Here is a 25,930-nt window from a genome sequence, read left to right as displayed (position 1 = left end):
TTCTCAGATACAATGAAGCCAAGAAAAAGATGGATCCAGGCTTCCCTAAACTTATTGCGGATTCTTGGAGTGCTGTTCCAGATGACATAGATGCCGCCCTCAGCCTTACTAGTGATGGTAAGAGACTAAAAGTTGCTTGGTTTCAGATCCAGCTTTGTCTGTGGTATTCCTCTGCAGAGAAGTAAAACGTAACCTCTAACCTGAATTAACCTACGTTCTGTTAGCCCTCACATATACATCCGATTTGTTTTAATAACCGTTTGCTGTGTGTGTGTGTGGGTCTGGTAGAGAAGTAGAGTCTAGTAGAGAATTCTTGGCAGTTAACTCCAACCCAATTACTGCTGGCATTAGGCCTTCAACAACAACAAAAAACCCCAGCTATATGGTTCTCCCCTACTCAAGATGAGGAGTTTTTTCCAGAAACCGCCTGAAAAGCTCATAAAAACTCTAAATGAGAGAAAAGCTTAAAAGAGAGAGGGGTATAGGATTTATAATGGTTTTAGGCAAGGTACTCTGGTTTCATTTAGATTTACTGGAAATTACTTAACCTGCATGCTTTTTCAACCACCCAACTTTTTCCTCTGCTGTCACTAACACACATTTACACTCATACAGGTATACACACACACACACACACACACACACACACACACACACACACACACATACATACTTCTTAGAGCAGGCCTGTGTGGTGTCTGAAAGGTTCCTCTGTGTGTGTATTTGTAATTAGGCTGTTTGGAGCTAAGCAAGCAAAAACACAACCCCACACTCCAAAATTTTACAGAAAAAAATGATTACTTGCATAGAGCCATTGATTAACCAAGCTGTATTAAACAGACACAATTTAATTTACCTCTGTTATGATGTATTATGATGTTTTTAATGTACACTAATTATTCTTCACTATTATTCAGCAAGGACACATTAAATTGATTAAAAATGACAGTAAAGTGTTCTTTTGACCTTTCTGTTCATCAAAAAAAACCTGAACAAAAACTGTATCACGGCTTCCACAAAAATATTAAGAAGCAGCAAATCAGCATATTAGAATGATTTCTAAAGGATCATGTGACACTGAAGACCAGAGAACATGCTGCAGAAAACAGTTATTTTAAATTGTAATATTTCACAATATTACTGCTTTACTGTATTTTTGATCAAATAAATGCAGCCTTGATGAGCATAACATATATTTTTTTTTTAAAAATATTTAGAAAAAAACATTTGAACTTTGTTTATTTTGTTGTAGTGAAATGAGTACATTTGTATTTAACTTTAACTTATTTTCATTTGGTACTTACACTTATTAAATGTTTTCAGGTCACAGCTACTTCTTCAAAGACTCCCACTATCTCAAAATGGATGACAGCACTCTGAAAATTGTCAAAGTTGGGGAGGTCAAAAAGGACTGGCTACACTGCTGAACATCAGCAGAACACTCAGCCCCTGGCACTCTGTGATGACCTTCATCACTAGATAAAAACAAGGCCAGTGTTAATGTGCCAAATGACAGCACTCAAATTTTACCATTCTGCCCCTCTTGGTTAGTCAGAGCCTCTTAGATTATAACCCATCCTTAGCTAACCAGAGAGGCCTGGAAAGCCTCACTGCCAGGACCATTTCTGCATGCCAGACATACAGTAGGCAAACAAGACCATAATATTTGCTGTTTTGTCATAACGTGTGATATTTCTTGTTTTTAATTATGAAAGGGTTTAGTGCAGCTCCTACCCCTTAATATAACCTACATGTATATCATCAGTTTTAAAAGGACTTCTGACATTTCCCATTTACATGTAAATGTGGTAATGGTGTCAGTGAGATGTATCTCCTTTTTTAAAAAATTGCACAGAATAAATCCATCCAGGCAGTATGTAAAAAGCACAATTGTAATATTTTGCTAGTACTGATATGCAAAGATTAAGGACTTAATTCTTGTTTTATTTTGTAGTAAATACTATCCAATAAAAATTCCTGCATTTAATAAGAGAACACATTTTAAACATGATAATTGTGTACAAACACAGAGACCAAACAACTGTCAAAGCATATCATTTTTAGTCTTGTTTCTTTCGTCTTGTGGTACAGAGAGATTCACGGCACGGGTTGCCTGAAGACTGTATAGGGTTTGTTGCATGATGGACTCATGTCAAGCAAGTATCAAGAGAATACTGATTAATAATCATTTGTACTCTTTAATTTTTTTTTTTTTTTTTTTGTAGTTTTTGAATTGACATATACAATGTTTATATTTGTAATGTTTTACTTTTATTATTTTCAATATGCTTTGTGCACTTTGTCACTGTCTCAAAATAAATATTAATTATTCTTTAAATGGAATTCTATCATTCAACTATTCGATTTAACATTAGTTTTTGGAAAGCATTGTACTGCATCCTAGTGATGATGCTTTTGATGATTACTCAGATGTCACATATCTAGACAAACAGCGACATCTAGCAGTTCATTGTATAATAAGCGAAGTTCTCTATCTCTGTACTGGTATATGTGCCATGTATTTTACTCTTTATAGTCTTGGGTAAAACATAGTAATGTAATTGTACTTCTTTAGTACTTTAAATGATATTTTGTTGTTGTTTTTTTTATGCTCTTTTGGTTAGAAAATGTCTTTACTGCAGTAGAGTCTTGTAACGCTGCACTGGTTCATTTAAAAGAATCGACTCAAACGAGTGATTCTTTATCGAGTCGAGCTTGCTTCCGATTCTAGACCGCCGTCAGCAATACTGGACACACGTATTTGCTGAAATATGGTCAAAGAAAATGTTTCTCAGCTCGGTACACCCCCTCGTTAGATAATGATTTATCAGGAAGATTTTATTATGGCGTGCCTCCCGGTAAAAAAAAGAGTCTAGCGACGCCACTTGTTCAAACGGTTAACCTATAGAGGAAAAACAGCGAGGGCACCTTTAGCCCTAGTGACTACTACAGGGCTTAATAGGATTATTTCCGTAAGAGGTGGGGGGTGTCTCAAAACCAACTAAACTGCCTATTTAGACAGCATTATGCGCATTTTGAGTCAGCTATTGCATGCATAGAAACTGTGCTCTGACACCACACTCGTGGGATGCACAAACTTGCCGAAAAAAGATTCTAGTTGGGAGGTAGCTTATTTGATTGTGAAACACATCCGCTGACCGCTAGGGCTCGAGACAAGGTGGCGTGTCGAGCGTGTGATAACGAGGAAGCGCTTCGTTCAGAGGCTTGGACACATGAAGACTGCACTGCTGTGATGAGTGAAGATGCCTCCGCAGAGAGTGTTCGCGCTGCCCAGACAGCATTCCCTGCTGCTGCCCGCCGTCATCAACCCATTCCTACACGACCTCAATTTAACCAAAGCCGATAAAATCAAAGTGAGTCCATACTCTTAATTTATGACTTGGCTGTCAATATTATTCTTCAATGAGGTCATTCAGTTCTTCATCTTATTAATGTATCTACATCTTATTTGATTTGTTTAATATGTTTCCCTTTAAGCTACCGTATTTCCTCCTTCTTTCCCTTAGTTTTGACAAGCCTTACAATAACTTGGTTAACAGGGCTGAAGATTGAGAAACTGTTTAATCACTAAATGATTGAAAATTGCTATCTGTGCTGTATGAAGGGTCCAAATTATGTTACTTTTTTGGATGTTACAACTGTAAGCAATGTTACAGCTTTTGTAGTAAGGGAAAAACATGCAGTAACAAGAGTTAAGCACAACATGTGGTAATGTAAATAAGGGAATATTAACATTTCTGAATTTACAATCATTAAAATGAGTCAATAAAATTGTTTATACTACAATTAATTTGAATATCAATCCAATTGATTATGTGGAAAAATCTGGAATTGTATGGTTTAATGGTTGAAAACTATAAAGAAGGTCAAGACTTCTGACATGCTAGGTCAGTTGTTCTCAACTTTTTTGACTTGAAGGCCCCCTGTTGTCCAACACAATATTTGAAGCACCCACCCCCCTTATATGATTTAATATTTTTGGTCTTTCTGCTGTAATTATGACAGATGCTTTTTCCAGTTGAATTAATTAACCAATTCAATTTTGTGATTCCAGACTCTTAAAGAACTGTAGTACTGTAGAACTCTAATAGCTATATGAGGAGGGCGGGCGGGCGGGCGGAGTGTGATTTCAGTTTCCGTCTTGAATTGATGGGTTTTATTTAGCATTAGTTATTTAAGAGTTTGTTTTATACATTAATTCTTTTTTTTCCCTTAAACCAATTACATCACAGTCTTGCTCTTAAAAAGCCCTTATAGAAACATCTTTGAGGTTGAATCGCTGCAGATGCCTTGAATAGAAACATAGAAAGTCATTTGCATTGTATAGCTTAATTTTGACATTATTATGTGATTGTGTCTAGTTTTTTCTCTTATGTCTGTGTTTAGTGTTTTCTTCAAGGAATCATCCTTGTGCCGCTCCGTGCCATTTTCTTGCTTCTCGTTCTAATGGTCATGTGGCCGGTTTCTGTCATGATTACATTCAGACAGTCTCTGAAAGGAGCGGTGGAGCCAATGACTGGCTGGAGAAGGTAAACACCACTCCTTGTACACTCATGTTGCACACAGAGACACCACCTCCTACATTTCAGCACAAGATTAAAATGCACCTTTTTTTTTTTTTTTTAGGTTACAGCTTGTTTAAACCAAAATAAAACACTTATACTCTTGGCCTGCTAACTAAACCTGACAGCACAGTGCCTTAAATCTTAACCAGTTAATCTTACAGATAACACAACCTCTTACAATTTTCTGATTTTGTCTTTGTTCCTGATTTGTATATTTTGCTACATGCAAAGAAGGGATTGTTAAATGCAAGCTAATAGTAATTTGTTAGGTCTTGTGTGCGTAGTAGCCTGTATATTGTTAGGTGTGTTTGCTTCCCCTAAATTAATAATAGAAGTGTGAGTTAGTGATGTGAAATTTGTGGTTTGCATATCAGCCGTTGCAAATATGTTGTGCATTACAGAGCCCTTCCAGTCTGTTTAATTCATGCTTCTCTGTCAAACAGGCCATGTGGTTTCTTGAGAAAAGGCTCATTTTGTGTCTTGTTTCTCCTCATACTGACCACACTGATCAGATTAATTAAGTCTTAGGAAGGAGGCTGCACGGCTGTTGGAGGGATGTGGTTATTATCTTAACTGATGCAACAACATGCTGATCTGACACGCGATGAGCACACCATGTCAAAGCCATTAAAGCAAGCTTTTTGTGCTTGTGTGTGCATGTGTCAGTATGTTTGATAAATCGAAGTCATTATCCACTATAATTCCTCATGTTTTGTGTGCTTGTATATGTTTTTGTGGATAGGTTCTTGCACAAAAGAGTGATGACCTTTCTAGGCCGCATGTATTTCTTCGGGATGGGTTTCAGGGTGGTGGTGAAGGGGAAGCAGGCTAGCAGTGTAGAGGCCCCCATTTTAGCTGTGGCCCCTCACTCTTCTTTCTTTGATGCCATCGCCTGTATTGAAGCTGGTCTACCCTCTACCGTATCCCGCTCAGAGTCCCTGGAAGCACCAATCTTTGGCAGTAAGCATTGTGTTTATTTACAAAAAGAAACACAAAAAGCAAATGAAATGCCATAACATTTTGATAATGTTCTCGAGTAGCTTTTGAAAAAAAAAAAAAAAAAAAAATATATATATATATATATATATATATATATATATATATATATATATATATATATATATATATATATATATATATATATATATATATATATATATATATATATATAGCTGATCAGTTTTGGTATTACTGATTACTGCTAATACCCCAGTCAACACAAGGAAACAAATCAGAAAAGCAGACCTAAATGTGTCGTTGAGGGGCCACCACTTATCTTATTACTTAATATTGTTTTATTGTTTTTATGTTCCCCAGGGTTTTTGCGCTGTGTGCAGCCAGTGCTTGTTTCACGCAAAGATCCAGACTCTCGTAGAAACACTATACTTGAGATTGAGCGGAGAGCAAAGTCAGGAGGACACTGGCCACAGGTGAGCGCCTCCACTCCTATTTTATTTTATCGTGTGACTTTATAATGGTCAAAAATAAAACAAAGTTGAACGTTTAAACTTGAATTTCACAATGTGAATCCATCTTTTGAAAGAAGGAAATTACTCTTAGACCCATACTTCCTCAAATGCTGGATATCCTGTTCCTAAACAATGACCTGTGTCAACATTGTGGATTTTACAACATAGTTTAATTAGTTTTCTGAATTTTTATTATTGAGAAGTATTTATATATATATATATATATATATATATATATATATATATATATATATATATATATATATATATATATATATATATATATATTAATTATATAAAATACTGGTGTTATTTTCTTTTTTAGGTGCTCGTTTTTCCTGAAGGAACATGTACAAACAGATCATGTCTCATTACCTTCAAACAAGGTTAGCAGATTCTGTTTATTTTTGTTTGTTTGTTATATAGAAAGGTTAATTATGATATTGGACAACATAATAATGCAGAATTAAAGAGTTAGTTCACCCAAAAATTCTGTCATTTATTACTCCCCCTCATGCCGTTCCACACCCATAAGACCTTCGTTAATCTTCGGAACGCAAATTGAGATATTTTTGTTGAAATCCGATGGCTCCGTGAGGCCTCCATAGGGAGCAATGACATTTCCTCTCTCAAGATCCATAAAGGTACTAAAAACATATTTAAATCGGTTCATGTGAGTACAGTGGTTCAATATTAATATTATAAAGAGACGAGAATATTTTTGGTGCGCCAAAAAAACAAAATAATAACTTATTTAGTGATGGCTGATTTCAAAACACTGCTTCATGAAGCTTCGGAGCATAATGAATCAGCGGTTCGGAGCGCAAAAAAGTCACGTTATTTTTAGCAGTTTGGCGGTTTGACACGCAAACTGAATCATGATTCGCCACACTGATTCATTATGCTCCGAAGCAGTGTTTTGAAATCGGCCATCACTAAATAAGTCGTTATTTTGTTTTTTTTTGGCACACCAAAAAATATTCTCGTTGCTTTATAATATTAATATTGAACCACTGTACTCACATGAACTGATTTAAATATGTTTTTAGTACCTTTATGGATCTTGAGAGGGGAAATGTCATTGCTGGCTATGCAGGCCTCACTGAGCCATCGGATTTCAACAAAAATATCTTCATTTGTGTTCGGAAGATTAACGAATGTCTTACGGGTTTGGAACGACATGAGGGTAAGTAATAAATTACATTATTTTCATTTTTGAGTGAACTAACCCTTAATATTAAGATCCAGTTAAGATGTACAGACTTTTGTACTGTAGCAAAAGTCCATAACTCGGTAGATAATGAAAGTTGTGTATGAACTGCACCATATGAAAATCTTCTTGTCTGTTATCAGTAAACTAATTTACTTAATGCAAATGTATACAAGGAACAGGGCAGATAAACTATCATGGAATTAGTGGTTTCCAATGCTGACAGTTTGTTTTGGTGTACTAAAGAAACTAGAATGATGTCTGCTGAGGCCAGCAAAACCAGCAGCACATAAAAGAGAGTGAGCATTGTCTATGAATAGGTATTATCCACACACCACTAAGATTTTATCCATTTGAGTCTGTGACATTTATTTAAATATATTTCAAAAACAAAATCGGTTTGCAGTAGGCTTTAAGTTAGCTGATCAGAGTGAGATTTATTGTTGTATTATGTAATACCTATAGGTTTTATCTACATTCAGGTCATATCATTTGGACAGTGTTTGCTTCACTGATAATCATTGATTGTCCATTTGAGAATCAGTCAAATAGCTGTGACCTGATACGCAGCACACGGTGTGATCAATAGTGTCAGACAGGGATTTAACTTTATTCTGAAATATATTTCTCCATAAAGAAAGCGGATGGGACAGTGGTACTGAGCAGATTTCAGGAGGTATGAATGTAGCTAAAAGGACAAAAAGAACAAAGAGAATGAATGAAAGGTGCTTATTTGCTACTCTCTTTACCTCCATAGGTGCCTTTGTCCCAGGGGTCCCGGTACAGCCTGTTCTTATCAGATATCCAAATAAGTTGGTCAGTATAAATTCAACAGAAGTCTTGTTTTCATGATGCACTGGAGTAACAAAATAAATTCTAACATATGTAAAGTACATATGAATAAATAACCTTAATAACTAAGTAGAGAGTACTGTAGTAGACCAAACATAAAACAGCATGCAATTGCATTAGGCCACCTGTCAAAATTACAAGTGGCTAAAGGCTCTCCATGTATGTCAGTCTTGCTCAAGCTGTAATGGGTTCATGCCTGTTAAAATTTTTTTATTTTAAAATAGAATAATTCTTACTTTTGTATTTTTTTTAATACTTACAGGACACAGTCACATGGACATGGCAGGGTCCAAAATCGTAAGTAATATTAAACATAAACAAAGCCAAAAGCATTTATACAACTGACAAAATGCTTCTACAGTTAGGCCTTTTCCAATCACTGTTACAGCAAAAAAGTGATCAGAATTCTGATTTAAATGCCAGGATTATGTATAGAATGCTGCAAGAAACACTCTGGTGAGCCAAAAAGGATGTTTCATTGGTTTATTGGCATGCAAGTTAAGAGAAAAATAGAGCTAAATGTCATAATCAAATAAAAAAGGATGACTAAATTGCTATCTTCCTCCTCTCTACAGTCTTGTAGATCACTTTCTTAGATAAGCTTGGTCTTGAGACCCTTTTTGCAGAGTCATGCATACTTTATATAGAGAGCAATGCTTCCTGAAATGTTGTTGGTTTGAACCTCACCACCAGTTCCTGTTATAGGGCCAGATTGCTGCTGCTCACACTCTGCCAGCTCTATACTACAGTGGAGGTTGAGGTCTGTAAGAAATATTTGCATATTTAATGCTAATATTCTCTGCTTTTTGCACCTTTGATGTAGAAACATGTCAAAAGAGCATCAAAAAGCTGTGGAGAAAAATGATGCTAAAACAAATGACTTAATTAATTTAGTCTCACATTTAGCTAATCTTCAAAAATCTTATATAGATACAAATTATTTCAGTGAATATATGTATTGTGTCTGTGCTTTAGTTTCTGCCCCCTCAAGTTCCTACTGAGATGGAGAAAAAATGTCCTATCAAGTTTGCCCAGTCAGTGAGATCTGTCATGGCTGTGTAAGCTATTTATTCTTCCATGTCTTTATAAGATTTTATTTGGTGGACATTTACAACGTGTGCATAATACAATATTTCTATCTTAAGAATTGTATCACAATTTCTGACTCTGTTACTAGGTCCCTGAGCCTGCCGGTCACAGACCACACTTACGAAGATTGTCGTCTGATGATTGCAGCTGGAGAACTGACACTGCCTATGGAGGCAGGTCTCGTGGAGTTTACCAAGATCAGCAGGAAATTGGAGTAAGACTATTATAAAATAATATATTAATATATTATTATAAAAATATAAAATAAGTGCATAACCTTGTTATCATTAAATATTGTGATACTCGTAGCCCAAATGACTACACAAAATGAAAAAAGGTCATTTAAAGGCTCCATGAAATTCTTGTTCTTTTATGTAAGATTGCAGTATTTATTTTAAAATGAATTCAAAACTCACATGCCATCATAATCTTTTTATCAAAAAACTTCACGTCACTCACATGAGATAACAGCAATAGCAAACCACAACCATCCAGTCAAGTCTTACTTTTTTTTTTTCTATTTCAAGAAGCCGTTTCTTTTGGATGGATCTACATCACAATAAGAATAAAAAGACTATCTCAACTTTTATTTTATGCCAACTTTAAGCTTGAAATCTCTGTTTCTCTGTTGTAAATTCAGATTAAAATGGGATAACGTGAAGAAGGAACTGGAGAGTTTTGCCAACATAGCCTGTTCTTGCAAAGGTGGGAGGATCACAGTTGAGGAGTTTGCCAGCTTCCTCAAACTACCTCTCAGCCCAGTTCTACATGAGCTCTTCGCCCTGTTTGACAGAGTGAGTGTGTCCATAACTAACCATGTAGAGTAAGATATGGAAAAGAGCCCCACAAAGATACAGAAAATAAGCTGAATGTATGAAATACAAGATTTAAAATCTACTCTATTTTCAGTCCACAACCAATATAAATCTCTGGGACAGGATGAATAAAACAGCATTATATTTTATTCACAGTGTGGCCTATATAAAGCATATGTTTTCTGTGTCTATTTGTAGAATGGGGATGGCACCATTGATTTCAGAGAGTATGTCATTGGTGTCACTGTTCTGTGCCGACCAGCTAATAATGAGGAAGTCATTCAGACTGCTTTTAAGGTAATGAAATCACAGATTACACTGATGCTACTATGAGAAGACAATTGCAATCCATACATTCTCAAACTACTGTATAATTGTGCAAAGATGGTAAATAGTTAAAGAAGACATTGTAATGTGGTTATGAGGGTAAACCATACAATCACCAACGTGTCAGTGGTTGTTAGCACCTTGAGGTGGCTTTCAAAATCTCTAACTACTTGACAAAAAGAAACAAGTCAGCAGCAGAGCGTATGGATGGATGGATTACGCTCAAGTGATTTGTTGTCAAAATTGGTTCATGTATATGTATAAAATGAGGTAGATTGTCCAGTTGTGTCTGTGAACTCTTTCTGCAGCTGTTTGACATCGATGAGGACAACTGTATCACACAAGAGGAGTTTAGCAGTTTGATACGTTCTGCTCTTGGAGTGTGTGATCTTGACGTCAACAGCCTCTTTGCAGAAATTGATGCAGATGGATCAGGACACATAACTTATGGTCTGTATGCCAACTGTATAGCAACTACCTCAGTGAGATAAGACTGTCAGGCATGTTAGAAATGCTATCATTCAGAGACTTTTTTTTTTTTTTTTTTTTTTTTTTTTTTTAATTGTATGAAATTTAGCAAACAAATAACCTACCATTATAATTGCACTTGTAATCAAGGGTTTTGTGGGCTCTCAAGTTTCGGTTAGATAGTCTGTGGTCAAATGCTTTTCAACATGCCATTTAGAATTTACATAATCATATCTGTACATAGACACTCAAATCACAGGCACTGTGACAGTGGTTGTCTTGTTTGGCAAATTAGATAGTAGAAATTAGAAATTAGAACACAGGCCTAACACTGGCAATGTTAACTTTGGGTGCCAGTTTAGGGTGTGTTAAGTAAATGCTCAATTCTGAATTGCATTGTATTAACATCATCTAAATAATAAACAATCCCCCAGTTTCACAGACAAGGCTTAAGCCTAGTCCCAGACTAAAATGCAGGTTTGAGCTGTTTTAACTGAAAGCAACTTGCAATGACGTATCTTAAAATATGTCAGTGCCATTGTTTTGTCTCAAGATGCACACCAGTAATGTTTTTTTCTAGGGTACGTTTATAAACGTTACTTAAAGGGATAGTTCACCCAAAAATGAAAATTCTGTCATCATTTACTCACCCTCAAGTTGTTCCAAATCTGTATACATTTCTTTGTCAAAGAAAGATATTTTGAAGAAAGTTTGTAACCAGGCTGCTTTGGGGCACCATTGACTTCCATAGTAGGGGGAAAAAATACTATGGAAGTCAATGGTGCCCCAGAACTGTTCAGTTTCCCACATTCTTCAAAATATCTTCCTTTGTGTTCAACAGAACAAAGAAATTTATACAGGCTTGGAACAACTCGAGGTTGAGTAAATGATGACAGAATTTTAATTTTTGGATGAACTATCCCTTTAAATGCCCTAATTGAACGAATGCCTAATCCTGGCTTAGTCTAAGCCCTGTTTGTGAAACTGGGCCTTGATCTTATTGATTTAAAAATATATTGAGGCATAATTCTTCCAATGAACATTTAAATACAACTGATCAATGAGTACTTCACAAAAAGCTGCTGGGAAATTAGATTGGGTGATGATATTATAGATATTATAGTAGTATTTTTCCCATGAAGCTGCTTTAAAAAAAAATGGATTTAACTTGATTATACCAATCCAAGGTTTTTCACAGTCCAGAGATCATTTCATGTCAAGGTTCAAGGTTCTTGACTTGTCTGAAGTAAACCTTGTCTTTGTTGTATTTGTTTAATGCATTCAGCAAGCAAGAACTAGCAGATTACTGTATGCTGTGGTACTGCAGTAAATGTTTAATAGTCCAACAAAAGTTTCCACGGTATTTAAAGAACATCACCCAGAGGCCCAGGCTTTTTTCTGCACATGAAAGCATCACAGTCAGCAGCACGTGATTCCATGCTGTGTTTGTGAATGCCTTGGAAAAGATCTGTGTCCAATCTTGAGCACTTTTAAGTAAAGGCTTGTGGTTATTTGTGTAATCTATTGAAACATGTTTTTATTCAAACAATGACTGATTGCCTATTGAAATGTGGAGTCATTTTTGTGTTACTTGCCGGGAGTTGATTTCAGGCCATCAGCTGCATATATTGGATAGGACCTACTTGAGTGTCCAAAATAAAATTAAGTCTATAAGGCTTGTTTTTACACAGCGCCTGATGTAAATCTTCTAATTACCATACATCATTTCATTACTGCCAATCAGTTACATCACTTGATACGTTTGGTTTCCTTTTGAGTAAACACATTTGTAGTAACTTTCCGATCTCATTTTCTCTCTCAGATGAGTTTCGTTCCTTCGCTCTCACACACCCAGAGTATGCCAAGCTCTTCACCACCTACATCGAGCTACAGCGTTACCAGGGTCTCCAGGGTGGGGAGCCAGACTGTGACTCCTCTTTTTCTTACTTCTGTTCTGCTTCTCATGATGACGACCAAGAGGACAGTACCTCTGATAAGAAAGATGACTGACGCAGTTGAAGAAGCATGCAGCTATGAGGTTCATACTTTGCCATGCCATTTGAACACTTGCCTTAAGATTGGGTGGAGTGTTTTTGTACACAAGCATATGCCCTATCAGCAAATTTGGTTTTCTGTTTACACCACCAAGTATTCCATAAACTATTCAAAGATTTATTTAAAGGCTTTCATTGTTTACAAAATGTTAAAATGTATAATCGTGCTAAAACACTTCTTAATATGTTGCAGCTTAAAGGCAGGGTAGGCAAAAAAATGTATAAAAAACTTTTTTTCAAAATTTGTTTAAACTTTATTTATATATCAATACATAATTAAAATGTAAGTACTCTGAAAAAGAAAGTATAAAAATCGAGTGTCTGTAGACCTCTCACGACTGTTTTAAAGACAGCTCATTATTTCCATTCACTCCACCCCCTCCCTTCTGGGCTCCTTCCAAAGCCACGCCCCCAAAACGCATGAACGTGTGACTCCGACCACTGAGCTGGAAGACGCATTATTTACCTGAGACGAGCGGAGAGGAAGGAGCACAGTGCATGTAGTGACATCATGTCAGAATCACATGTAATAAAAATAACTTTAAAATTATGAAGATAAACAAACAAGATGTATTTTAGTACTCACTATCAAGCTAGCATATTGATATTGGTAAAGTTTAAAATATATATTTTTTGATTCGCTAACGAGCTAGTTATCTATAAGGCAAAGCTAAAAACAGGTTGCATGATACACGTTTTTCCATTACCATCATTTACACTGTGATGAAGATGAATTTCGTGTAAGATTCATAACATATACGTTGTTCTACAGATCAACAGAGTAACATACACTCAAATATCAACTCACAACTGCATTGCAGACACAAAATAATAACACACACATACAACAAAGTGTGTACGACACACACAGATACAAGATAAAGACATCAGTAAACATAGGTAGAGAATATAAAAACAAAACAAAGGCGAAAAAAACGTGCAGGTAAACTTGCAGGTGAACATGGTAAAAGACTTAGACAGAGGGTAAAATTATGCACAATTCAACACTATAGCTATCATTATTTATCGTCTCTACTACGGCTCGCTAAGTAATGTTATGTTAGCTATATTACGCAGCTACGTGTGCTAATGAAACATGCTTCATGAAAAAATAAACAAAAAAATATGTATGATCAAAATACAAAAAGAAAGATTTACCTGTCCAGCAGAAATAAAGCCATCAAGGAGTCACTTTTCAGCCCCTTGAGTTCCCTCAGTTCTCGCCATCGCTGGAAAGCCACGCCGATATTAACTCGCGTTTTATTTCTTTGTTTATCCAAAGACTTTTTGTTCATTGCCTTTTCTTGTACTGTTACTGTCTTCCTTTTTTTGCCTGGTTTGCCTTCACTAACTGCATAGGCCGATACTGTGAATTTAGCTTGCTGTTTCTCTGCCATTGTTTTGGTATTCCTAGGATCCGTGCCTCTTGGATTCCCCAAATCAAACGTGCGCGCGCAAGTGGGCAGGTCATGTGTGGCAAAAGGGTGGTTGCCATGGTTGCGAGAGAGTGACAGCCGCCTAAGCCAATCCTATGTTTCGTCCCGGATGGAAATAATGAGCTGTGTTTAATACAGATTAAACGGTCTAGAGTCACTCGATTTTTATACTCTTTTTATCAGAGTTCTTACATTTTAATTATGCATGTATATATATAGAAAGTTTAAACAAATTTGGAACAAAATTTCTTACCTACCCTGCCTTTAAAGGGGTGTGTGTGTGTGTGGGGGGGGTAATGCTATTTTGCTATATTGCTATATGCATTCTGACTTATTTACACTGTTAAAGAGTTGGATTATCATGCTAAACATGGCCAAAGTGTCAAAACACGAGTTGGACGTATGAAGGAGTATTTCTGTGCCAAAAATACTCTTCCAAATCCTCACAAACTTCGGGGGGGGGTTTTCGAGTATGGGCCTGAGTGACGTCAATGGGGGTGGAATTCCTTGTATGGGCACTTCTCCCACAAAGGCGCGCACACACGTCGACCAGAGAGATAGCAAGAGCACGCCCATCAACGCGCGTTCGGCTTTACGGAAGTCGTCGGCAGCGCTGCACAGGTCACAGGACTTCAGAAAATCAACAATGTCACTAAAGAAGTGTGTCTTTGGTTGTGAGGGAAAGATAACCTTGCTTCCCAAAGAACCCAGTGTTAAGTGGAGCTGATTGATGCGCTCTCGATATTTGTTATTAAAATTACCATAGAAACTGATAGTTGCAATTGCGTTTTTATTGGTTAAAATGAATGGAGAATATCTTGTGTTTTCCGTGGCTGTTCGAGCCCTCAGGATCGGCGCTTATAGTTTCATAAACAAGGCCCAGTTCTATGCTGGATTTACAAATCGTTTGAAACTGAAAGATGGAGCGGTCACAGCAATAATGATATTTATTGAGTCAGTAAAACTGGTGAGTAAAACTGCTTCAAATGTCTGTTTTGTTGGCAATAGGCGCCTAAGTGCATATAGAATAAACAAGCTGATCTCTACGCAAAAGCTGGGCGTGCTCGTGACAGCTCGTCACTCTATATCCGCTCACAACGACACGCCTCCAGGCACTCGGCTGTTTTCGGAAAGACTGTACAGCGTATGTATCTTTTATAAATATGATAAAACTAAAGACTTTTCAGTGATATGAAGGATGCTATACTACTCTATAGGTACTCAAGATTAACATGAGATTGGCAGAAACTGTGTGATTCCCCCCCCCCCCCCCTTTAAAAAAAAAAAAAAAAAAAAGTTGATTATTCTTCACCTCTCAGCTTTTAGACATGAAGCTTGTAGTCCCAGCTCAGTTTTTCATTTATTTTATTTTAGGAAGTCTAATTAATAAATATTATTTGCTTAAATCTAATTGAGAAAAAAAAAAGTGATTTTATGATTCAATTCATGGAGATCCTGTACTTGTACACAGGTCTCACTTTATGAAACATTATTACATATTTTTTTTTAGAATTAATATATTACAAAAGAGTTTCTTATACAAATACAAAGTTTATTTTATTTTAATTTTCTTTTCTTTTCTCTCTGCTCAGGGACTTCTGAGTTTTAATCAAAGGTTTTGCTTTTCATCTTGTTTTTATTTGCATTCCCATTGAGGGGAAATGTTGCTGAGTTAGCGTTCTGTCCCTGCTGCTTGTTCAGACTAATACTCTGTTGCATCCACTGAAAATAGGCCAATTTGTGAGCAAACAGGCAACACAACACGCCCACAGTAGCACACACCAGAGGGCTTGGTTCCAAATTATCCCACTGCAGTGGTACTTATTTAGCAATGCAGGTTGCAATTATGATTTTGTTAACACAGCAAAGTTAGTTTTTTTGCCATTAAAAAACCCTTTGAATTTTAACTAGTATTTGTTGTCCCTTTTATGTTTGAGTGCATGAAAACTTGTTAGAGTTTGTACACTCTTGTGAATTATCAGGAGATATGGAAGAAAAACTGCTGATTAACAAATACTTTTTATACTGAAAATATCCACTAGGTGACAGCAACTCCCAGTATATAAGCGGATCCTCTGCATAAATCGTTCCTGGTTTCTAAAGAAATCAAATCCAAATCTTAAGTGAATGTGCAAACACTGTAAATGTGCATCCATAATAGTGGATATAGTCCTGCTTTTATGCCAATGAGAGTGTGGTACAAGTTTCTGGATGCATGTGTGCAAAATGTAAAATTAGAAATTCCCTTTGTTACTTCTCTATGGTCACAAGTGATTCTAAAATATCACTTATTTATCACACACAAGGTGCTAAAGAGGATGTTTTGTTTTATACATTTTTGCGATATTACTTGAAACTGTCTTTACTAACTGATAAAAGACTATTTATTAGGTGCACTGAAAGTAATATTATTAATATACATCATCTGTGCACGAGGTAGGGCCTTAAAAACATCAGCCAATCGTTTACGCGATCATCGCGTAAACGATTGGCCCTCTGGCTTGTCAATCACTGCCGTGACGTTCCTTGTGAGAGACTTGCGCGGATTGGCCCTCTGGCTTGTCAGTCACCGCCATGACGTTCCTTGTGAAAGACGAGGAATAACAAGTGCAGATCATGAGTTACCTGCAGTGAGTCCGACATAATGAATCCAAAAAACACGACACTGCGAATGCTGGTGGTAAACACTCGTGTTCCAATACTCGTGGACACGTTTTGGGAAGCGTTCCTTTGAAATGAGCAGTGAAGGGGAACAGCATGCGCTCATTTCAAAAACTCAGTAACAGTCTTTGGACTCAGAAAAAATCCTCTCTATCACCTTTAACATTAGGGGTGTAACAGTACACTCATGTCACAATTTGAATAACACGATACGATATTATTGCGATACTCCAAGACATATGGTAAAAGGTTAACAAAAAATTTACTGTTGATTATAATGCTAAATTTGGCATTACACTGGTGGGTGGAAATGAATAGGCTGGGACTTGGTGCTGGTAACCCAATGAACAGGACAAAGGTGACACCAGAATACAAACATTCATGATTCTGACGCTGAAAATACAGAATTGTTTTTGACGAATATGCTTGCACTCTGTCTCTGACTAGTTATATTTAAAATAATGCACTTTTTACTGATAACATAAGACATTAGACATTATCAGGACCCTCAAATATTCTCCCATTGCATTATTATATGTTATATTCAACATTATATATAATAGTTTAATATTTATAGCAGTTATAATACTGACACTAAAATTCTGTAAACTTGACTTTTTTATCACACAGAAATTTTAGTTTTGCGTGAACTCTACACAATATATATTGTCACTAATGTTCATCTTTAGTAGCTCTTTTGAAGGCATATTGAGTAAAACAGCTCAATATTTAAAGCAAATACAAAATACCTGGACCAGAAATGATGCAGCCTGTTTTGCAGAATAGTGTATAGTGGCTATAAAGCAGGGCTACTAAACTCAGTTCCTGGAAGGCCACAGTCCTGCATAGTTTAACCTAAACCCTAATTAAACACACCTGATACAGCTAATCAAGTCCTTTAGTGTTATTTGACAACTACAGGTATGTGTGTTGGAGCAGGGTTAGAACTAAACTCTGCAGGACTGTGGCCCTCCTGGAGGTGAGTTTGGCACCCTTGCTGTAAAAGGTCTATTTGCCATTTTAAGTTTGCATCAAAATGACAAGCGAGACACCCTGACGGCACCCGAAATTTTAGGCATTTGACTTGGTGCCTCTCTGCCCTATTGGGCAATGACTTCACAGGCAGCGTTTGCGCATGAAGGTATCTCCTAAAACTGATTTGAGACAGGCAGCATAACAGTCTAATGATCTTCAACAAAAAAGATTCTTGGTGATAACCAATTCAATTCTATTCACGTTTATTTGTATAGCGCTTTTTACGATACATATCGTTTCAAAGCAGCTTTACAGAGAATGCATGTCAACATTACAATTTAAAGAATGCAGTTAGCAAATAATGTAATAATTTAGGCAGTTAATTTACAATCACTGTTAGCAGTTTAACTGAAGGTAGAAGCAATGAGCTCCTGGAGAAATGAATTACATATTAACAATAATTAGGATATATAGAAATTTGGGAATGTGCATGTTGATCCAGATGATTGCGTCTTAAAGGTGTTAAATAGGATCTTTTTGTCGACTGAGAAACCAAAGACTGTTAATGAGTTTTTGAAATGAGCGCATGCAAGAACAACCCCCCTCCTTCACAGCTCATTTCAAGGGAACGCCTCCCAAAACTTGTGCACAAGTATTGGAACACGAGTGTTTACCACCGGCATTCGCTGTGTCGTGTTAGTGGATTCATTATGTCGGACTCACTGCAGGTAACTCATAATCTGCAGTTGTTACTCCTGTCTCCTGACAAAAACATTGCATGCGGCGCCTGTGGAGTGTGGAAAGTTACTGGAGCGCGCAGCCGCGCTCGTCTCTCACAAGGAACGTCATGGCAGTGATTGACAAGCCAGAGGGCCAATCGTTTACGCGATGATCGCGTAAACGATTGGCTGATGTTTTTAAGGCCCTACCTCGTGCACAGATGATGTATATTAATATTATTCCTTTCAGTGCATCTAATAAATAGTCTTTTATCAGTTAGTAAAGACAATTTCAAGTAATATTGCAAAAATGTATAAAACAAAACATCCTATTTAGCACCTTTAAGCAAACTAAGTGACCACCAGCACCACAACTTTCAGGCACCATTTTATTTTTTAGCTCAACTGTCATGGAGTCTAACGCACAGTGGGATATCATAGACAGTGAAGAATACATATATTCTGCCTTCAAATATCAATCAGATGAAGATATCTCAGTAGACAGAATGTGACACAACCATATAATTTAGACATGCATTGTTGCCTTCCTAACTGCCTGTGAAGGCAGCATTTTTCAGCTTTCAGACACAGCCCCTATTTACATTTATACATTTAGCAGACATTCATCCAAAGCGAACAAAAGCAATTTCTCAAGGAGTCAACAATATTCGTAATATACAACGGCAGGATTATTTTACTACTAGATTAGGAAGCAAGCTAGAAATGCAGAGAAGAACAGTTTTTGTTTTGTGTAAGTGCATTGATTCAAGGGTGTGGGGTATGTCTTCAGCTGCTTCTTAAAAAATAATGATGGACTCTGGTGTTCGGGTCAAGGAAATATCGTTCCGTCAGAGAGGGTGAAAGTTTTGGACAATGACTTTTTGCCTTGTGAAGGAACAAGAAGACGTTGCTCATTCGGTGACCTTAGCTGGCGGGAGGGATCATACACATGTAGCTATTTCCTCATGGACTTCATGGGCTCATGTATGTGGCGGCCATTACAAGTCCATCAGACTGCCATTTGGAACAGGGCCTGAGGGAGTACATTGGTTCATCCTAATGCAAAAATACAGTAAATAAAAACACAATGCTACAATGCCTTCTCATCAGCATATGATGAAATAACTGTCTTTTTTGAATATTATAAAGAAGAGTGTTAAAGGAGAAATAAGTTCAGCGTTAAGTGGTTTCTATAATGTACGTCTGTTGTGCTGAGCTGCAGTATATCAAAACCAAGTCAGTCAGTAAACGTACTCGGAGAGTGACTTACAGAGTGCTTTTGCCGATGTAATATCATCAGAGGGCAGATCAGGGACAATGATGTCTTATGAGAAGCTAATGTTCTCTCTCTTTTTCTCTCTCTCTCTCTCTCTCTCGTCTGATACAGCAGGATGAAGGATGGAATTGCACTCACTTCATTAAAGTCCTGCTGCTCCACACACTGCGATAACCAGCTGTGATTTCCACCGTCAATTTGTTTTAACCTTTTCAAACATGAGGGGGGCATTTCATTTTAATCACAATTGATGAGATTGCATGGAATCAATTAAGTCACATTGTTGTTACTGTTTCTCACTCTTTCTCTCTCTCCTTTTTTCTTTCTCTTTCATGCTCTCCCTTTCTCCCTTATTTTGCTCACAATATTGCAGCATTCATTTTTATTTCAGCCTGAGGTGAGTCTGCCTAGTCAAATTGTGGCAATCAGCCCAAGTAATCGGGTTTTATTTGCACAACACCAAACAAGCGTTAGCTGTTAGGACTTTGGCTGGGAGGTCTGTGCTGAAACAGATGAGGGGGCTGATCAGGGGCTCGTCTGAAAAGGTCAGTGCCGACAGGCTAAATGCTCATTGACGGGTTGCAAAATAGCTGCAAATCACAAGCCCTTCACTCCCATTGCATGTGTAGACAATAGAGCAAATAATTTTCTCTTAGAAGGAAATGTGTTGCATACTTCTGTTTTCCTTTTCTTCTCTCTCCCCTAGACCTTAACTTTAATTTACCTTGTCAGAATGTCAGAATATGGCTTTCAGTCATTGTGTTTTATTGTTTGAATTTCTCTCTCTCTCTCTCTCTCTCTCTCTCTCTCTCTCTCCAAATAGTTATGCCCACAAAGCAGGAGGCCCTGACCTTGGCAAGATGCATCTTAAAGTTCCTCTCAGTAAGAGCACATATACAGTAAACCATGCATTATTCTTGTGCAAACCGCTGGATGAATTCATGCTAATGTTCTGAACTCTCAATCAGGAAAAGCAAAGCACAACATTCAATTTCATGCTTATCATCACAGAAAACAATGATGCAATGTATGCTTGTAGATACCTTATGACTAGTTAAAACTGAGTAATTAATTAATTAATACTACTGCTAAAAAGTTTGGGTTCTGTAAAAAAAGAAGTCTCTATGTCCACCAAGGCTGCATTTATCTGATCACAAGTAGAGTAAATGTGTGATTTTATTGTACATAATCGTAATGTATTGATATTGACGTGATATTTATTGTTTTTTATGCCAGTTGAAAACAGTTGCTGCTTAATATTTTTGTGGAAAACGTAATACTTTTTTTTTTTCATAATTCTTTTATAAACAGAAAGCTCAGAAATATGCACTGTACTTTAATAGAAATATGTACTGATTTTAGACTACATTATGAGTCACGCTATGACAAGTATAACATTATCGATGATATGCAACAAATTTAATTCCAATTAAGTTTTGATAATGAGGAAATTAGAAGGACACCCTTTACTTTTAATATGTATAACTAACGGCATTTGTGACATATAGATCAATGGTAACACTTTATTAACACTTTATTTGAACTAGTTGCTAATTAGCATGCATATTACTAGAATAATGGCTGTTTATTAGTACTTATTAAGCACATATTAATGCCTTATTCTGCATGACCTTGTTCTATATTCTTAATCCTACCCAATACCTAAACTTAACAACTAGCTTACTAGCGGTAAATTAGAAGTTTATTAAGGGAAAAGTCATAGTTAATAGTGAATATGTGTTCCCTAAACTGAAGTGTTACCAGATCGGGTAATATTGATGTTAGTTAAATTGAAAGCTGCAAGCTGCTGGGTTTTGTAGGCAAGATTTTAAAGTAGTGGGTTCACTGTTCATTCTGCCCAAAACTCTTACTGTCAACAAGTCTGGAAACTGATAAACATATGTAATTATAGACCTTTAATGTGAAAGAATGTAACATTCATCAACATTGGGATCAACATTGATCTCATGCTGATATACACAGAAGAGTGACGTTGAGTCAGGGTAGATTTAGCCAACATTAGGTGATGGAGTGGTGGTTTCCCGGTAACGTAGGAGTTATTCGTCAGACTCTATGACTCATGACTGGCATGCACAACACTCTTTGGTATGGGATTTCATAAATACGAATTTAATCTATCTCTGTTTAACACTCTGTAACAAACCTTCAAAATTTCAATCTGACTATATGATTAGTAAGGATTAGAATGCCAATGACTCCTTTTAAATCATGCTATACTGTATTTCCTTTTCAAAATCAAAATGACTAAAACCTTCTAGACATGATCAATGTTTCTATTTTTCATTTTATATACTCTTCTCTCTCAGCGGATATGAATATGCATTTAATGGTTAATATATGTTTCGTAAAACATTGCAGATTATGTGTATTGATCCAAGATTATATCCAAACTACATGTAAATATAATTAGAAAACGAAAAGGGCAAAACTGATCCTAGCTCATCAGTCTTGTCCTGAATGACACACATGACTTCATATTTGTGATATTGATCTGTCACAGAACTGGGAACAGCATAATTAGGGGATTTCAAGAATACTATTATCTTGACATCAAGGCCCTTATCTGGTGCACTAAGTAACATTTTGACACCGTCAGTCAATCTGGTTTGGGGTTCACGTGCATTTTACAGAGGAATTGAAGTGTAGCATAAATATATAAAATCCATTCTAGGAATTTAGTGGGTCTGAATAATAGATAAGTGTTTGTAATTCTTGTCCTGAGATTTTACAGTCTATATGAGACTGGTAGGTCAAAGGTCAAGGATTGTGTTTATAACACGATTGACGTGTTATAAGATGCCTTGAGCATACCAGGTAATACCAGTGTTTACTCCTGTCAAAAGAAGTCTAATTGCAATATCGATGCATGTTATGCAAATATCCGTCATGCTTCAAGGAAAGGTTGTTTTGCTCTAAAGGTGACCTTCTTTAGCATCACTCCCACAAGTATGGCAACATCCTGAAATAGAAATTAGAGATTCCAGCTCCTTTGGAGGAAGTATGTGTGTTGAGGAACAAATAAATCAGCCTCTAAAACCCGGTTTCTTCCTTTTATTATCTAATCTGAACCAGAATATGTACAAAACTGCACAAAAACAGGCCTGTAAAGGTTTCATAAAAGAAACGCTGGATAGCTTTAAGGGGACATTCATTGACTTTAATGGGATGAACTGATTGCCCATATCTAATAGAAATCATCGCCTTTGGCTAAAGCGGGTGTGGAATTAGATTACACATGGAACACAATGCTTTTACTGCTTCTTAGAAAACAACTAATTGAATCTATGTAGAAGAAGAGAGAAGAAACAGGCAACTCAAGGGAAGAATAAAAACAGACTTTAAAAAACTGTTGTAGTGATGGGAGATGGATCAAACAGTTGTAATTCATTTATTTATTTTTTTTATATCTTTTTGGCAAATTACTCAGGGTGTGAATTAAGAGAGGGATTTGGGGGGATTTGACCTTACTATTGTAGGGGGAAGTGAGCACTATTTTCTAAACATGTTTAAAGGCATGCACACCTAAATAAGATGATGATTCATAGAACATAAAGCTGTTGTATTTTACATGGAGCAGATCGCCACATGGGGGCCCACATGTTGAGATCATATATGGCCAGATGAATAGGCCCACTACGTACTTTTTCTTAGTATCTCCCAATGCTACGCCTTTTTTTCCCCCCTCCACTGCAATTTCAAACATTTCAGTAATGATTTAGATTAGAGTAGAGTAAGCTAAAAGACATCAGAGAAGGTGCCTTGCTAAAACGCTTCTGTCTGTAAACATGCCTTTGGCAGAAGAGTTTTAACATTCATCGGGTGACAGATCTGATTGTGGGTGGCATGTAGTACATGCTGCTAGTTTTTAAAGTATTTACAGGTGGCACAATAGTAATGTGACTTTGAAGCTTGTGCCAAAAAAAGTTTCTTCACTCTGTTGACCATTTCACTGTTGTGTTGCATCTCACTCTTTTGTTTTAGCGTCTGTGTTTTTAAAACGTTGTGTCACATTAAAAGAGGTTAAACTTTTAAAAACTTGTTTCGATACCCTGCCTTTTTTATAGTTAGTGTTTATAGTTTTATAGTTTTTTATAGTTAGCCTCTGTTGGAAAATTTTTGTGTGGCAACGCATTCTGTCCTGATGTTATATATTAGGCTATTTGGTTAACACTTTACAATAAGGTTTCATTAACTGCTTTAGTTAACATGAATTAAGACTGAACAATTATGCTACAGCATTTAGGATTATTAAAGGGTTAGTTCACCCAAAAATGAAAATAATGTTATTTATTACTTACCCTCATGTCGTTCTACACCCATAAAATCCTTTTTTCATCTTCGGGAACACAAATTAAGATATTGTTGATGAAATCCAATGGCTCAGTGAGGCCTCTCAAGGTCCATACTGAAAATATATTTGAAACAGTTCATGCGAGTTCAGTGGTTCTATCTATTATAAAACGATAAGAATACTTTTTGTGCGCCAAAAAAAAAAAATAAAAAAAATAATGACTTTTCAACAATATCTAGTGATGGGTTGATTTCAAAACATTGCTTCATGAAGCTTCTGAGATTTATGAATCTTTTGTTTCGAATTAGTGATTCGGATTTCCTATCAAACGGCTAAACTGCTGAAATCACATGACTTTGGCACTCTGATTCACTGATTTGATTCGTAAAGCTCTGAAGCAGTGTTTTGAAATCGACCCATCACTAGACCTTGTTGAAAAGTCGTTATTTGGGGGGGGGGGGGGTTTTGGCGCACAAAAACAGGTGGGTTAGTTAGTTTTGGGTTAGTTCACCCAAAAATTAAAATTCTGTCATTTATTACTTACCCTTATGTCGTTCCACACCCCTAAGACCTTTGTTAATCTTCAGGACACAAATTAAGATATTTTTGTTGAAATCTGATGGCTTTGTGAGACCTGTATAGCCAGCAATGACATTTCCTCTCTCAAGATCCATAAAGGTACTAAAAACATATTTAAATCAGTTCATGTGAGTACAGTGATTCAATATTAATATTATAAAGCGACGAGAATATTTTTGGTGTTCACAGTTTTGGTGTTCGCCAAAAAAACAAAATAACGACTTATTTAGTGATGGCCGATTTCAAAACACTGCTTCATGAAGCTTCAGAGCATAATGAATCAGCGTATCGAATCAGTGGTTCGGAGTGCCAAAGTCACGTTATTTCAACAGTTTGGCGGTCCAAATCATTATTCGATACTCTGATTCACTTTCACTTTCGCGATCAAATGCCACTGATAAGCTTTGTAAATGCAGCATTACAGTATACACCAATTAAACGCGCAGGTCTCCTCTTGTGCGTCCTCCCCACTGTGTCGCCGGTCGAGGCAATAACTTTCGTTTCGCTTTTAGATATCTCTTTTATAGATGCCATCAATGCTTTTAACTTTCTAGATGTAATCAACCTGATAGATCATCCTCCTTACCTTAAAGTGTCAAATTTCTCGGTTTCTAATTGGACGGTTTGGCTTGATTGACAAACGCTAACGTTCGGCCACGGTTTATATACCATCGACCTGTCCTAAAACGTTAGCACGCTGTGATCGATTGCTTGGAGATCGCGTGTTTCTCCGTTCGAGAGCGCATTTCCTGTTCACATCTGCGACAAAACAGTTGATTATTTACGAACAAATGCTCACAGAAACGTGAAAATGGTCTCATTTGAAAGAAAATATCCTAAGCTAAAAGATGATATATTGTGACTGATTAAAGCAGAAAAATTCAAAACTGCGGGGGTCCTGACCCCCCTGTCCCCCGTGCCGACGGCGTGCCTGGTTTTTAGTACCTTTATGGATCTTGAGAGAGGAAGTGTCATTGCTGTGAATGCAGACCGCACTGAGCCATTAGATTTCATCAACAATATCTTCATTTGTGTTCCGAAGATGAACAAAGGTCTTACAGGTGTAGAATGACATGAGGGTGCGTAATAAATGACATTATTT

At 36.7% G+C, this 25,930-nt stretch overlaps 2 protein-coding genes across 2 annotated transcripts in view; both read left to right on the top strand.

The window, feature by feature from the left end:
* Window positions 1-2,338, top strand: part of mmp2 (matrix metallopeptidase 2) — a 29,568-nt gene extending 27,230 nt beyond the window's left edge. Inside the window, exons 12-13 of the mRNA XM_048184618.1 lie at window positions 8-117; window positions 1,324-2,338. Coding sequence (XP_048040575.1) covers window positions 8-117; window positions 1,324-1,427 — 214 coding nt within the window. The 3' untranslated portion in view covers window positions 1,428-2,338. The remainder of the gene's footprint in view (window positions 1-7; window positions 118-1,323) is intronic.
* A 384-nt stretch (window positions 2,339-2,722) lies between these two features.
* Window positions 2,723-12,991, top strand: lpcat2 (lysophosphatidylcholine acyltransferase 2). Its single transcript, XM_048184619.1, has 14 exons — window positions 2,723-3,374; window positions 4,408-4,550; window positions 5,329-5,546; window positions 5,904-6,016; window positions 6,381-6,441; window positions 8,023-8,081; window positions 8,380-8,414; window positions 8,823-8,877; window positions 9,093-9,175; window positions 9,295-9,420; window positions 9,847-10,000; window positions 10,220-10,318; window positions 10,657-10,798; window positions 12,639-12,991. Exons 1-14 carry the CDS (start codon window positions 3,264-3,266, stop codon window positions 12,824-12,826), a joined length of 1,587 nt encoding a protein of 528 aa, XP_048040576.1. The 5' UTR covers window positions 2,723-3,263; the 3' UTR covers window positions 12,827-12,991.
* Window positions 12,992-25,930: the final 12,939 nt, after the last annotated feature.

Source organism: Megalobrama amblycephala, linkage group LG3 (assembly GCF_018812025.1).
Source record: "Megalobrama amblycephala isolate DHTTF-2021 linkage group LG3, ASM1881202v1, whole genome shotgun sequence".
Lineage (NCBI taxonomy): Eukaryota > Metazoa > Chordata > Actinopteri > Cypriniformes > Xenocyprididae > Megalobrama > Megalobrama amblycephala.
The sequence above is the reverse complement of the archived record's forward strand: the minus strand, read 5'-3'. Positions and strand labels throughout refer to the sequence as shown.